This window comes from Amia ocellicauda, chromosome 7 (genome assembly GCF_036373705.1).
Source record: "Amia ocellicauda isolate fAmiCal2 chromosome 7, fAmiCal2.hap1, whole genome shotgun sequence".
Taxonomy (NCBI): Eukaryota; Metazoa; Chordata; class Actinopteri; order Amiiformes; family Amiidae; genus Amia; species Amia ocellicauda.
Genome location: NC_089856.1, coordinates 47492092 through 47506798, shown reverse-complemented (window position 1 = coordinate 47506798; position 14707 = coordinate 47492092). Strand labels below are relative to the sequence as shown.

The 14707-nt window shown below is 45.4% G+C and overlaps 2 protein-coding genes across 3 annotated transcripts in view; both read right to left on the bottom strand.

The window, feature by feature from the left end:
- Positions 1-1020: 1020 nt before the first annotated feature.
- emd (emerin) lies at positions 1021-6904 on the bottom strand. 2 transcript variants are annotated; one of them, XM_066710042.1, is made up of 9 exons: positions 6781-6904; positions 5541-5651; positions 5097-5195; positions 4742-4776; positions 4135-4163; positions 3768-3842; positions 3383-3442; positions 2912-3173; positions 1021-2675 (listed from the first exon to the last, which is right to left on the bottom strand). In XM_066710042.1, the coding sequence occupies exons 2-8, from the start codon at positions 5620-5622 to the stop codon at positions 2930-2932; spliced, it is 624 nt and encodes a 207-aa protein (XP_066566139.1). In that variant the 5' UTR covers positions 5623-5651; positions 6781-6904; the 3' UTR covers positions 1021-2675; positions 2912-2929. The 2 variants fall into 2 exon arrangements, with proteins under 2 accessions (XP_066566139.1, XP_066566140.1); XM_066710043.1 differs by lacking the exon at positions 6781-6904 and adding an exon at positions 6331-6695.
- A 925-nt stretch (positions 6905-7829) lies between these two features.
- Positions 7830-14707, bottom strand: part of flna (filamin A, alpha (actin binding protein 280)) — a 56449-nt gene continuing 49571 nt past the window's right edge. The window contains exons 42-48 of the mRNA XM_066709999.1: positions 14113-14250; positions 13618-13733; positions 11642-11774; positions 11275-11451; positions 10660-10878; positions 10100-10303; positions 7830-9987 (exon numbers count right to left, since the gene is read on the bottom strand). Of these exons, the coding sequence (XP_066566096.1) occupies positions 9800-9987; positions 10100-10303; positions 10660-10878; positions 11275-11451; positions 11642-11774; positions 13618-13733; positions 14113-14250 (1175 nt within the window). The 3' untranslated portion in view covers positions 7830-9799. The remainder of the gene's footprint in view (positions 9988-10099; positions 10304-10659; positions 10879-11274; positions 11452-11641; positions 11775-13617; positions 13734-14112; positions 14251-14707) is intronic.

Below are 14707 nucleotides of genomic sequence, written 5' to 3'. Positions count from 1 at the left end.
CTGGGTAGTGAGTGTTATTTCCTAATTGCTTATGCCTCAGAAGTATAGAAAATGGCTATTAATCCCCTCAAACTTTGCTTTTTTGACCAGGACAGTGATATTGTGAAATGGAACTATTTCCAATGAGAAAACGGGCGAATTTGTCTTTTCGTTCACATCCAGTCAGAATAAAACCCCATATGAATCCAAATTAACATGTATTTATACTAAAGTAATACAAAAATGACTGCAAAAGATTTAGAAGTGAGTCGATTTTCGATTATATAATCTGAATCTTTTTATTTTATTTTACACCCATTGATAGAATTGCACTTCTATCTAATGTAAATGTTATGCCATTATAACATGCAATTAAATGTGCAACCCAGTGAAATTAGTGAAAATTAGAGATTAGTCATGATTTCTGTATTATTATTGGTCATTTGACAGCCCTAGCACATTGACACTACTATACATCAGCCTTTGCCAATCCACGGCTACATGAAGGCCTTACCAATAGGTGTCCACTTGTGTCGGTGTTCAGTCTCTTTTCCAGGTCACTCCAGCAAAAACATTATCTCATCTTCTGTGCTCTTCATCTTGGTCTCTTTTCATCTTTGGATCAATTCACAAAGCTTCTGTAGTCCGTCTCTAACCCGTTGTCACCGGTTCTCTTACCCTGCCTGGAACGGCCATTTTGACACTTTACTAACATCACATCTTTGCTTGTTCTTGGATCCAGTCATTTGCCTCTCTATCAGTTATTCAAAGCAGCCATCTTTCCATGCATTTCTGTGTTTGTGTGGTTTTTATATTTATAATCTAGAAATACAAGTATGTTGAAATACTGATTCAGGTCAGCAAAATGAAAGATTCTACCTAATTGAACCAAGTTAATACTATTTAATTACGCAAATGCCTTTATCGAAGGCAAGTTTCATGGTTTTACAAGCAAAAGCATTAAATGCACATTTAAAAAGTATAAAATACACATTGTGTAGTGTGGTCAGCAGGAGAAACTCAGACGTTCAAATTAAAAACTGCATTAAATGTAGAAATGGTTGTTTATTGTTTGAAAAGTCAGACATCAGGACAAATTAAAAGATAAAATACCAATTATATAGAGGCACCAAATGAATAATTCAAACATTTAAAAATGTCAAAACAGAACTGCTGTTCTCCAATATTACACATGACAACTGTCACACGGCTGTTGAAAATGAGCCTCTCTGTATTTTGCATAGCAATATCAATGAGTTCAAATGTCCCTGATCCTGCCACTGCGCGGTTTGATCATTAGCACACGGGAATGTTTAAGAACAGGACACGTCAATGCAGAACGATAATGAAACTTTAAAAATATTATTCTGCGTCATTAATGAGTCTAATGTATGTATTTTAAAACAGATTTTTGTGTTAAAGACACCAATTTAAACAAGGGGTTTGCAGACCTCTCTCTTCAGACCAGGTAACAGGGATCCTCACAGCAGACATGTCATATATATGTATACATATACACACACTATATACACATGCATGTATTTATCTTCTTGAAAATGTAATCAGTTCAGTTTCAAACCACAGCATTACACACATCTGTAATACAGGAGTATAGGAAATCAAAGCAAAACATTTATATCAGATAGCAAAATCAGTTTTGTTTTTTATTGTATATATATATATATATAAATATATAAAAGCACATCAACCTGCCCCAAACTATTATCAATACCCAATACAATTTGTCCTTTAATCTTATCTATTAGGTCCATAGTTTTGCCACTTTTTAGAGGTCCCAAGGTTCCCAAAGTATTCCCTTTGATTTTTATATGCATTATTTAAAGAAAATGAACAGCTGTGAGTTTATTACAGCGGAAGCACCAGGAAACAGCCCCCCGTCTCGTCAGAAAGGGTCAATGTCATGGGGACCCTATCCTACCTCCCCACCCCTGGGACTGCCCTTTGGATGTGGCTCAAATCTAACGGGGGGACATGACACCAAATCTAGTTCAACGGTAACCGGAGGGCAGAGAGGAAGGTCTCCATCAACAAAAAGGCACTTCTGTTACGCAGAGAGTTGTAGGTTTAGGGAACGGGGAGTAACTTAGTTCTGAAATCTGACCCTATTAGGGCTCAAAAAGAGCAAGAGTGTTCTAGGATGAAGGACACACCTGCAGCCTGGAGGTCAAGTCATGCAGTCTGGTCTCTATTGATGCTGTCTAAAGTGAAGCGCTGGTTTGAATTCCACGGCATGATACCCGTGTCCGTATTTACAAAGTGCAGCAGTACCTCTTGCGCTCAGCGAAAGGGATGTGTCCAGGAAAAGCTTTGTTCAGGACCGAATAAAATACAGGCTGAGGCCACAAGTTTAAAAACAGGCAGGCATGTCGATGCTCAAAGGGACCCCAGGACGACTAGAGCAGCCTCTGCTCAGCTGTGCCTCCGAGACACTATATTGACAGTCACTCTGTGGGCGGGGGTTCTGAATCGGGCGTGATTGAGGATTGGTTTTAATTTAAAAAGGCAGTCGACTGTCCGCCCCATTACACTGCGTTTTATATACCTTGGTATACATCTTGGCAACCTCACGTGTACATTTAAAAAAAGCAGCCGCAGGGACTTGGGTCTTGCGACGGGTCGTCTGGAGTGAAGCGGAGAGTCGGGCGACGGCTGAGGCAGACAGCGGGGGTGTGACCCTGAACAACGGAAAAGGAGGTTTATGATGAATATCCTCTCATATAGGGATACAGAGAAACTGACACAGAGACTGCACAGATATGAGACCCACTGTAGAAGGCGGGTTAAAGTCCGGCGCTGGTCATGCCAGGCTCCCCAAGTGGAAAGCAGGGCAGGGACACTGGGGAGTGGGGCTGGCGGGGAACGGAGGCGAGGAGATGGGGCTCCTCTCTGCCCGGGTTACGAGGGCACTTACCAATCGTATGGACTGCCCTCAGTTGATCTTGTTGAAGGGGTTTTGCTCAGGCGTCTCCATGCTGGTGAACACGTAGTACAGGAAGCTGGCCACCAGCAGGAAGGCCAAGATCTGGAGCCACAGGGGGATGAGTCTCGACTCCTGGGAAGGCTTCTCCTGGGCGGACCTGGTTGTCTGTCCTGCGGAGGACTTTGTTGGGACCGGCCTCGAGTGCAGCCCGTCCCGGGGGGTGGCCTCTGTGGCTTTGAAGTACATCCGCGCCCTGAGACGGACAAAGGGAGGAAGAAACAATTAGTAACAGAAGTGCGGGTGTCTGGGTGGGGGCGCAGTGTGTCCAGTGTCCCGGGGTGGGGCCGCAGTGTGTTTAGTATCTGTTTGAGTGTTCTTCAGTGCTACTGAACCAGAAACAAAGACTAAAAGAACACAAAAGCATCACTTGTTGAAGATTAAAAAGCTCAATAAGAAACTCACGCATTTCCATACAGTTTCCTGGGGTCACTGTACGAGTCCGTGCTGCTGTACTGCCTCCCGCTGCAAGACAGAAGCCCAGCCATCACAAACCTAATCACAGACAGCGGTCTGGAACAGCCCCTCATGAGAGGAGCAACACCCATTCCAACTACAGCTGAAACTAAGTGGAACAAATCAAACATCTCAAACAACTCCTTAGAAACTATTTCCCTAGACTTTTTGTTGGGGCTATAAAACTGTCAATTTAACCAACTGTCAATTGTTAAGGTCACGCCATCATCCTTGGATCAGATTCAGGGTTGTTCTAAGTGAGAGATGACCGTCGCAACGAGATGGGGTCTTTACATTTGGAACCGCAGCGCTCACATCAAGGAGGATGGCTCACCTGTCTTCGTACTCCCTAACCGGTTCCCTGTAGGAATCGGAGGTGGTGTATTGTCTCTCGATGGAAGAGTAGTTTCTGGGAAGGAAATTCAACATTCACCATGATGCGGAAACTGTCCCGTTTGCCCGTAACCTTGGACTGACGGGGTACGCCTGGACTCCTGCGTGACATTTCAGACAGGACTGGTCTGGAGCACTGTTACACGTACTTTACACAGAATATTTAACCATACGAGCTCACGAATACTAGGGTTTCTGCACACTGATTCAGAGACCATAAGACCTAAAGGAGGTCTAATTAACTTGACCAATTAAGGATTCAATATGCCTTTTAAATTAAGTTAAAACTTTGAAAATACCACACTTACCCATCATCTTCAAAATCATCATTTCTGATCTGAAAGACGAAAGAGGAGCGCTTTTGTGACGATATACACACAGAATTTCACTGCACACGACGCCCCCGCGAACTACAAGAGCAGCAGCACAATTAAAATGCCTGTGTTTGCATGAGAGTTCAAATGTGCCGCTGTAAGTGACAATTTTAAAGCGTGATTTACAACAGTGGTATTCCATAGAAGGGTCCTTAGTGTTTTTGTCCAGGTAGGCTTGCCGTACTAAGTCAGGCAGTCAGACGTGTTTTGAGCAATGCCTACTTCCACAATACTTTTTTTTTTTTTTTTTTAGTTAGTTTCCTTTTGTGTCCAAATGCATGAGATTTGTGCAGCTTCCAGCAACGCAGCGACGCACAGGACAACGGCAGAGTGTGGATACCAAGGCCGTCGCAAAATAAATATAGCAAGCCCACCTGGACATAAATGTGAAGGACTTCCACGTAACATCGCTGTTGAAAGTCAGGTCTTGCCCGTTTAAATCTTCAAAGCCCGACTGAACCATTTTATGGACAGATCTGTAAGAACAGAACCCCCCCCCCCCAAACTCCGAAAGCCCGCTTGTGATATCAAACATACATACCGGCTGGCGATAATGCAGGTATGTGACTTCTTCCTCTGAAAACACAAGAAAAACAAATGACTCAGTGCTATAGTTGTGGCAGCTTTTCCAGCACAACCCTCACAGCGCTGAGATCAACGCGATTCATCCTCTCATCGTGGCGGCTCGGCATTTACCGGCTAACACAGGTTAAAGTCACCGGGACAGCTGAAGAAACAAAGGCAATCATGTTTTCACCACAAAAGGACATTGGTGTTCATTTTGTGTCGTCATTTTAAGCTGCACTTCAATCCTTCAGGATTTAAATCGATCGGTCTCAATTCCTAAGATAAGTTTGAAAACCTGAAAGCCAAGGCCAGATGTGCGGCTCACTTACGCTCCTCCCTGTAGTAGGTCTTGTCCGAGGAAGTCTTCACCTTCTTGTCCTTGGCCATCGCCTCCTGCAGCTTCTTCTCGTACAGGCCTTGGGTGGATTCTGGGAACAGGCAGCAGAGGTGGTTAGACCTGGGACAGCACCAGGAGAACGGGGGTCGCGGACGCTGCCCTATCCGCATTATCTCCGTCCATCTCTGAGCACTACTAATCATCTCACCCTAACTGCCCCGGTCGTAGCGGCCCGTCTGCCTGCGCCGCCCCCTCTGCCCACACCGGGGATGGCAATTTGTACTGGTTTAGGTCATATGCACTAGGACTGATGCTTGTTGTCGTGTATTGTTTCGTTTTGCATTTTTGTGACGTGTAAAAGCCCAACAAGCAGTTGAACAGTAAGAGTTGTTCTACAGAGCAGGGACGCCCGTTTATGAGCGCTGGGGAGACGTACCAACAATGGGGCCGTGCTTTATCCCATACTGATCCAGGAGCTGCCTGATCTCCTTGTCGGACTTATTGCTGAGGGCGGCCATGTCTACAGGGAAGAGAGACTCTCGGATGCCTGTGGGGGGGATGGAAAATAGAAATGATCACAAAGAGAGAAACTATACTGAATAGGTGTGAAAACAAGCGTCACGGCTGGAAAAGATACCACAACATTTTATTGTATACAGAAGATGAACACTGGTGTTGAAGCAGCTCTGCTTGGTTTCAACTGGAAACTTGTAGACACTTCATAAAGTAACAATGAAAACCTGATAACTACCTAGGTGTTTCTTTAAATATCATGGTGTCTCTGAACCGAGCGAGGTTTCCTTTTTGACCTTCCGAAAAACACTAACACAAGTCTTACACTTTTAAAGAATAATTCCAGAGGCAGCTCAAATACATTTAAATCTAGATCAGTCAGTTGTAAGTAGATATTTAAAACAAACTCTGATGAATTTTGTTTTCCTTTACATTTGGAATCTGGGTTTTCTAGTAAATTGGCTTCTTAATTGATACAAGACAGAAAACGAAAGTTATCATTATTACGTAAATCACCATCCTCCACTCGAGGTATTAATTTCGAAACTATGGATTATAAAAATTAAAAATAAGACATTTCACTACTCAGCATCTGCCGATTCTCCACGAATTAAATCAAAGACAAAGAACAGCTGCTTATTTCCGCTCGGATGGATACACGGATATCATGTATCCTATTATTAGCACAAACAGCAGGAAACTGAAACCTTTACCAGCGCGCTCAGCAGACCACCGCGTTCAGCCAATGGGATCGCCGGGCCTCCGCAGATCTGCGCAGCTCCACCAATGAGACTGCAGAGCTGCGGACGTTTGCGCCGCAAGTCCTGGCACGTTTAGCCGTGTTTACGAACGGATGCCCTGCGCGAAAGGCTTTGCGGGAACAGCGCACGCACAGCAGCGCCAAACCCTGTCAGCAGCTCGGAAACCAACGCAGGAGAACCGCACGACCTGGCGAAAGTCAGGACTGGTGGGCTGCATGTGGTTACATTTCTAACGCCGTACAACCGACACTCACGGTAAACCGAAGGGCGTTGCTCGTGTGCAGAAATAAAATGCGAGGTCGCTGTGCACCGAGCGGCACTTCCCGTGTTTAAAGCTGCAGCACCGACCCCCGCCCTGAGCAGCACCCCGACAGAGCCCCTCTGCCCCGGACATCGCCGTACCTTCCGCTCAACGCAACCCACGGCCCGTTCGCTCTGCAGATGCAAGTTTCCCACTGCAGTCTCTCTCTCTCTCTCTCTCTCTCTCGGAAGATGCGTTTCTATCGCTGCGCCAATGAGCCGCGTCTGCCGCACCACGTGACGCCGCTGTGCGAGTCCGGCGTGGCGGCGCCCCCTGCCGGCCGGACAGGCGGGGAATACCTGCTTGTTCTCCTAATATGGAAAAATAAATACGTACAGGCTGTTTTCTTCCCAGATGTGGGATCGGGCCGGTCGATGAGCCGCAGCTGAGTAACAGGGCGTTGGCTGGAAACTTGATGTACGGCTCGCATTCCCGCTTTCTTTTTTCAAATCTACCGCCTTCCGCGATGCTTGTGCTTAAACACAATCCGGCACTGCTGCGATACCACTGTGTGCCATTTAATATGAAAATATAGATATATTCAGGCCAGTTATACTCTCACACCACTGACTAATGCATCATTACACTGGAGGCATATCAATAACAATCATCTCATTTGAGTTTTCTCGCTCTGCTGGGTTCAGTTTGAAGTGTTCCTCCCTGGTCCATAACACAGCAGCCATAGCAAATAGCTAAATATATGGAAATATTTGTTCTTATACCTCAGGCAGAGTCAAAGCCACACACCCCCATGACTACTCTTCTCCCGCCCACCCTACAATTGTGTGTGTAGTTCTCTGATCACTGCATGAAGACATGGCACCCAGTTTATTCAAATTTATTTTGGGTATGCCATTGCCACATTTCTGCTGAAATCACACTCAAACCTTTCCTCTTGAGAAACCTGCATTGAAGTCAAATATGGAGGACCTAGAACAGGACTTCCAAGAGTCAATGGTCCCATTGAGATGTTCAAAGGGAAGGGTCAGTTAATTTGTGGTGTTCATGGTCTTTAGTCAATGGACACTGGGGTTTCTGCAGGTCTTGCCTAACCCCATCATCATACAGACTACAAATAAAGACACACTGGTACTAGTAAAGACACACACCTGCTGAAATTAAAAAGACAAAAATAATCTTGACACACAAATTTAGTAAAGCATACAATTTATTAAAGAACACAATTCAATCGATATTTTGGAAGGCTAGATTGGCAGATGTGCAAGTTAGGAATCAATAAAATGAGAATGGATAAGTCTAACTAGGAAAGTCAAAGAAAACCAAAAAAATAAACTAGTCCTCCTTTCAAACACTTAAGACCATCATAGAAGTTCAACAGTACTCAAGTACAGCCGACATATATATATATTTTAAACTTTATTGGAAGATTTTTTGGTTTCGGTTTTCTTCAGAACGGATAGAACAAGGAGGTCATTGCTGACAGGCAGTAGTGATTTCAGGGACATCAGTCTGCGACAAAGTGAGGTACTCTGAAAAATGACATTGCTTGTGCTCCACAGTGAAAAGCGGGACCAGACTGAGGATTGAGCAGCTAGAGATTGGATTTCTGGCGAGGGTTGTGACCACTTTTGATGGGGCAGAATGAACTGTAAAACTGAAAAAAATATAAACAAAATTGAACCAGTGAACTAGGAGGGGAATTAAGATAATTTTCCCCCCCATGGGGGGCAGTAGAGAAATTCCGATTTAGGCTGATCAGATCTCACATTTTTTAAATTATCACTTTAAGAGTTGTAAGCTTCTTGGAATGACCAGTTACCCAATAATCAGGAAAATCTATTCAAATATAGGGTTTAAAGGGGGATAAATTACCCAATTTGACCACTTAAGTCCCCCTAAAGCATTTGTTCACATATTTGTGTAAAAGGTGGCTGTAGAAGTTTACACATTCAAGGAGAAGGTCACCACAATCCAGCCTCCCATTGGTCAACTGCTCAAAATCCAAGCACCGCAATTGGCTGACAACGGCACGCACTGAAATCTTTCAGAATACGATCCTTGGATCAGAGCTCAACCACAAAAATGAAGGTCTTCAGAAAACATCACAGGGAGAAACAAAACAGACGACATTTTCAAGTTTAATTGACAACAGTAAAAATAAGACAACTTTATTGTGTATCAAAATACTGTAACAGTCTAACATTGTTTAAAGGCTTTTTCCTCTGGTACGGACAGTTGACAGTTTTCTTTTATTAATTCACACAGTCATTCTGGACGTAAAAATACAAAAGGGGGGGACAGGGAGGGGTTAGGGGGGCGAAGAGAAAAATCAAAGTGACTCGATGACCTTCAGTTGCATTGCCTGACCAAAGAACTCCCCCCCCCCCCCCCCCCATACACATTAGTTCTTGATTGATTGTGGCAAAGACCAATATAGAAACAGTCACCTCACCCCCCCTATTGCCGCACTACAAACTGTCCTGTTGTGAAAATGGAGGTTATTCCCTTGTCCCTCCCCACTTTGCAGTCTATTTCTACACTACTGCCTAAGTGGATAAGAAACCCACCCCACCCCAGAACACCACATTAAACCACTTTCAATTTCAACAAAGAATCCCAGATAAAGCAATTGATTGCCTAGATCTTTGGCTCCACTGGTGGTTTGGTTGTGCAAAGAAAAATAAAAGGCAGTGGCTAATTAGCATGTGCAGCAGTTAAGCAATCCATTCCACACTAGGGAGTCAAAAGCCTCCTCCGGCAGTCTGCGATAAGCAAATCACTTCTACACTAAGACAGCACCTCTGCTGTCACAAGAGAAAAGGCAAACGCACTCATTCTACCAGGACAAGATTAGCAGCCACTATGGCCCTGGACACACTGTAAATCCCTTTATTTAACTTTTTAAAGTTCAGTCTCGACCATCCATTGAATGCGTCAGAGAACAGACTCTCCAGCAGTAGAGAGTGAACACGCATCTGAGTTGAGGAGCAGGCTGGGACTGCACCCAAAACTGAAGGTCATCGTTTTGCTTAAGAGTGAAGGTGCTTTTGCTTTTGGCGAGGGAGTTGGGAGAGGGGTTCGGGGGGAAGGATTTCTTTATTATTATTATTTCTAAGAGGGAGGGAGGAAGAGGAAAAAGTGTGGGGGTGTGTTGGGCGTTTAGGGGACGGAGATGTGGTACGGGCTCCCTGGAATGTGCTCATCCCCCCATTTGACCACTAGGATGTATTCGCCCTTGTCTTTCAGCTGGTATGTCACGTTGTAGAGCCGGTTGCCCAGATGCTTGACCAGAATCTCTTCACAGGGGACCTTGGGTCCGTCCACTCCCACCAGCAGCATGTTCCTGCCTGTGGAGCCAAAGAAGGAACAGAGTTTACAGGAGAATACATTGAGCCACAGACCTACCAGTTCTAGTGCATACAGTGAAAAGTGTCAATCGGACGTCACGCTGTACCGTACCTGCTTTGCTGCAGTCCACACTGAAGCTGTTCTTCTGGCCCACGAAGGCCTTGTTGAGTCCCAGGCCCTTGGCGACAACGCGGCTGGCGTCTGAGGAAGCCCATGCCGGTGCCCCCTGCTGCATGGTGGCGGTACCGCGGGAGATGGGGTCAACCAGGACAGAGGAGGTCTCGTGCATACTGTGACTGGTCACTAACCGAGGACCTGTGTGGAGGGGAAAGTCAGGTCTTATTCTATCCATTAAATACTTCCCAGGAATTATAATGCAGGAAGTCTTATGCAGTGCTCTACACGGATAAGTCATTGTTGATGTTCACAGTTTGGTTGGTCAAGAGAAAAATCAAGACTGGATTCTTAAGCTACAGAGGAACTGATCGATGCACTACAATGCTGACAATGGGCCCTGTCAAAGCGGTACAATCCATATGCTCCGACTCATGAGAAGGACTAGGGCAATCAGGTCATTCCCAGTTAGGAAAGAAAGCCCAGAAAACAGCTGTGGAAATGGAGTCTGAGTGGAGACCTCTCCTGTAGATGGTACATAGCTGAGCCAGCCTTACCAGTGATCTTGGCTTTGAAGGGACTGCCCACGATGTGGTAGGGGCCTCCATATTTGATGGAGATCAGGTAGCTTCCTGGGGCCATGGGCGTGTAGATGACTTTGTAGCCTTCGGCACACTCCTGGCAGTCCATCTTGACCTTAGACGGCCCATCAATGGTTACGGCCAGGGCACCGGGGCCGGCAGAACTGGTGTTCACGATGAACTCGCAGGGAGAGCCTTTGGAAAGAAAACCCCACACACTGCAGTTAGATTGAGGGCTGCTAGGAGGGGAGACGAGACTTCGCAATCCAGAATCAATACATTAGGGTTAGACCAGGCAGCCAAGACCATTGTATCAGTGAAGATCAAGGGCTAAAAACTCTAAACATACAGGAATAGGAAATCGCAGAACTTGAATGGATTCAGTGGGAGATTTAAGGGTTGCCAACAGTCCACACATCTCCCTTCATCTGGGAGAACCTCTTGAAGACCCATTTCCAATTACATTAAAAAAACAAAACAACAACATGAGCCATCCATGACAGACAGACCAAAATCAACAGGAAACCATCCACAAAACCAGCATCTACAGAGGCATTCCTGAAAGAGAAAACTGAACCGACGGGTACGTACCAGTGGTGCCTCCTTCTAGTCCAGCCCCATAAGCAGATACCATCCCTGGGTCCCCTGCCTGCCCGGTCTCCCCAACTCTGATCTTGAAGGGGCTTCCGGGAATGTGGGAGCCATTGAACTTGACGTCAATCAGGTAGAGTCCGTTCTCTCGTGGGATGAAGCGCACGGCATACTTGTCTGGAATCCAAGCGGAGAAAGGGGGTCAAAATCTCAGGTCTGATGCACTGACCAGAACAGTTTGCTCAGGCTTGGCAGGACATGAATTTCATTAAAATAGACTTGCACATCATTAATAATGCCCGAATGATTTGGGTGATCCAGGTGTTCGGTCTGCAGACGGGAGGCAGAGTTAAGGACAGGCACTCACCTTCATCGATCTCGGTCACACAGCACTCCTCCAGTGCCCCGGATGGGCTGTGCACCTTGGCGTCGATGACTCCCTTGGCGCCGTTCAAGCTCACGGCAAAAGAAGCTGGCTGGTTGACCTTTAACCCTGACTCCTGGGGGGAAACAAGAACTGGGTGCTCAGACCACTACCCGTCTGCATGGAAAGCGAGGCCCTTGAGATAGGCAGAGGGGAAATAGTCCTCCAGGATTTGATTTCGATCGATATTTACCAATATTATCGCATCACAGGACCATTGTAGTAATTTTTGATTAACGGTGTATTTTTCTCCACTTATGGTAAGCAAACTGACCACGATTATTCTTCACTATCCTCATGCCTAACTTGATCACAGTGTGCACACTCATCTCTATCCCTCGCTTATATTGCTTGAATTAGTTAATGACAAGCACTGTAACCCATGCACCATAGGCCTAGCTAGCAGGTGTTGGAGGGTGGCTCCATTGTGTGCTTGGGGTTGTGTCACAGTTGGAAGCGGTCTGAAGGTTCTACGTCCAGAACACTGGAAGCATTTAGTACGTTTCTCTTTAAACATACAAGAAATTGCAACTGCCATGTATGTTGCTTTGACACGTTTAAAAGCCAGTAGGGTCAAGGAGAAAAAAGGGGGATCATTTTGATGCTCGTTAATGGATGAACTATATAACTACATGGATGCAAGTCTTATCAGTCTGTACAGTAACATGAGATGAAGCTTTCAGAAGGGATTTGAAAAACATGAAAATCTGAACACTGTGTACACACGAGCAATAACCTAACAGCACTATGCCAATTCCAGCAATCCAGTTTTGAAGCTAGGCATTTTGAAAGATTAAAAAGGTTATTGGATATTTTCTCCAAGGTTGTGCTTTCCTGTAAAAAGTACCACAGAAAATCAAAATCAGACAAAATTAAAGTTACAGGGAGTAACCACAGGTTAGTCTTTGACAGTAGCACATTACCTGAGGGTAGCTAACTGGGTTAAAGAGGCAGGCTTTGACAGACGAACAAGAGGACAGTTATATTCAAAGCTTCCACCCCAGAAATAACACTGGAGTTAAAAATCGGTACATGTTGCGATGTAGCAAAACCACTTTTACATGGTTAATGCACATTGTTCAGATCAGATCCAGGTTAGGTTTGGGGATGGAAGGGAAAGGTTTTATAGGACGGACAGATTAGGACAGACAAACAGCCTCTCCCTCCTCTTTAACCCTTTAGCTCCCTTTGTCACATTGGTTCTCAAAGGAGAGCCTGTTGAAAGCCTTTAGAAAGAGACACGAGAAACACACACAGTCCCTTTATAGTGCCCAGAGTGGCCAGTCCCACCCAGCGGGAGATCAGCAGCAGATGAACCCTGATTCTCACGACTCCCTCCCTAACAGTGCCAAGGTCTCGCATACAAAGGCCTGGCAGCAGGTCATTCGTTGAGAGCAATCCTAATTCTGAATGCGGAAATGATAGCATGAATTAATCTTATTGCAGTGCATTCACCACACATGCAGTATGATGTTCAGTGAACATTTCATATTGGATATTGGCTGAGGAATACAAAATCTCCAACTATAGACTGTTTCAAGTACTTCTTTAATGAGCTTGTTCTTTGTGAACAGAATGTTATTGGTATGTTGAGCCTTCTGCGTAAAAAGGCAACATTTTCCAGAGATTCCTTCAAAATCCTAGTGACTGCTTTCACGCAAATTCATTCTATGGTCAAGACAAAACATCTAGATTATATGAAGGTAAAGAATAACTTTGAGGAAAGGAATATCCAAAACCAAAAGTCCTACCCTCATATGCAGCAAAAGGTGGAAAATAATTACTGGCAACGGAGACTAACCGTATTCTTTCCTTTGGCTCTAGGTGTCTTACCCCCTACCCCTAACCCCAGGGTGTCTGCTGCTGAGCTGGGCGGCACCAGGGTCCTCGGTGGACTGGTGTCTTTCTCAATGCCTCACCTGAAGACTAGCAACAGTAAGCCGGCGTGCGTCGTCCGAGGGAGAAGCCACAGGAACGATGAACGGGCTGTCGGGGATGTGTTCGTCGTTGAACTTGATGGACACCTCGTAGTCTCCTGCAACAAGAAAGATTGCCAGTGTCGAGTCGAGTGAGCAATTGCCATGACTGGTCACGATTGGAGCAGACAAGACCAGATTCACAAAACGTGCCTGTGGTCAGAATTCACTCAAACTCAAACGCAAGTCCTTGTACTTCACTCCTCCCCACAGGGGTTATTGTGAATTGTACGCTTTGGATTTATGTAAAGCGTATTCCTGCAATGGCGCTCATGATCGTCATTTTCAAAATAGCAAATAAAAGTTTTAGCGAGTAGCAGATGTGGCAATAACTTACAAATTCTACATTATCAGTTTCATAAGACTGGCAAAATTATAAATAAAACTCATTCATACATACATGAGACTGAAAAAATCAGCACTGAAAAATGTGCTTACCAGGTTCCTGGACGATGTAAGAGACACCACTGGAGCCATCTTTGCGGTCTTCAAAGGCGATTTCCGCTTTGCTTGGTCCCTCCACTGCAATCGACAGCCCCCCAGCACCCGCCTCTCGAGTCCAGATGCTGAACTCCGCTGATTGGGTGGAGAAACACAGGCCGACATTAGGGCTTAAGACCGATCGATCAGGCTGGAGTGTCCTGCGTTGGCTTCATTGAGACCAACAGATTCACCCCAGGCAACCTTTGACCCCCCCCCTGCACTATTGACTTACTTTTCAGAGGCTGTAAATGTAACGTCAGTTGCTGTGGAAATGCCCCCAAAAGGAGATCATGCGAGAGACCCAGCCCAGCACACAGTTGTCCTACACACCTTCACTAAGTGGCCACCAATTACACAGTTCACCAATGAGCTGCTGACAATGTGACAGTCACTTTAGAACTGCCCCAGAAGGGCAACTAAGCACAAGATAGATTGTTGCCCTGGTCCCTCCTACACACCCACCCACAATGGCAGCCATTGTAACTTTTTTCAGTCACTTTGAGAACATCCCCCAAGACAACAATACAAGGAACACGAAAGGTCAAGATAC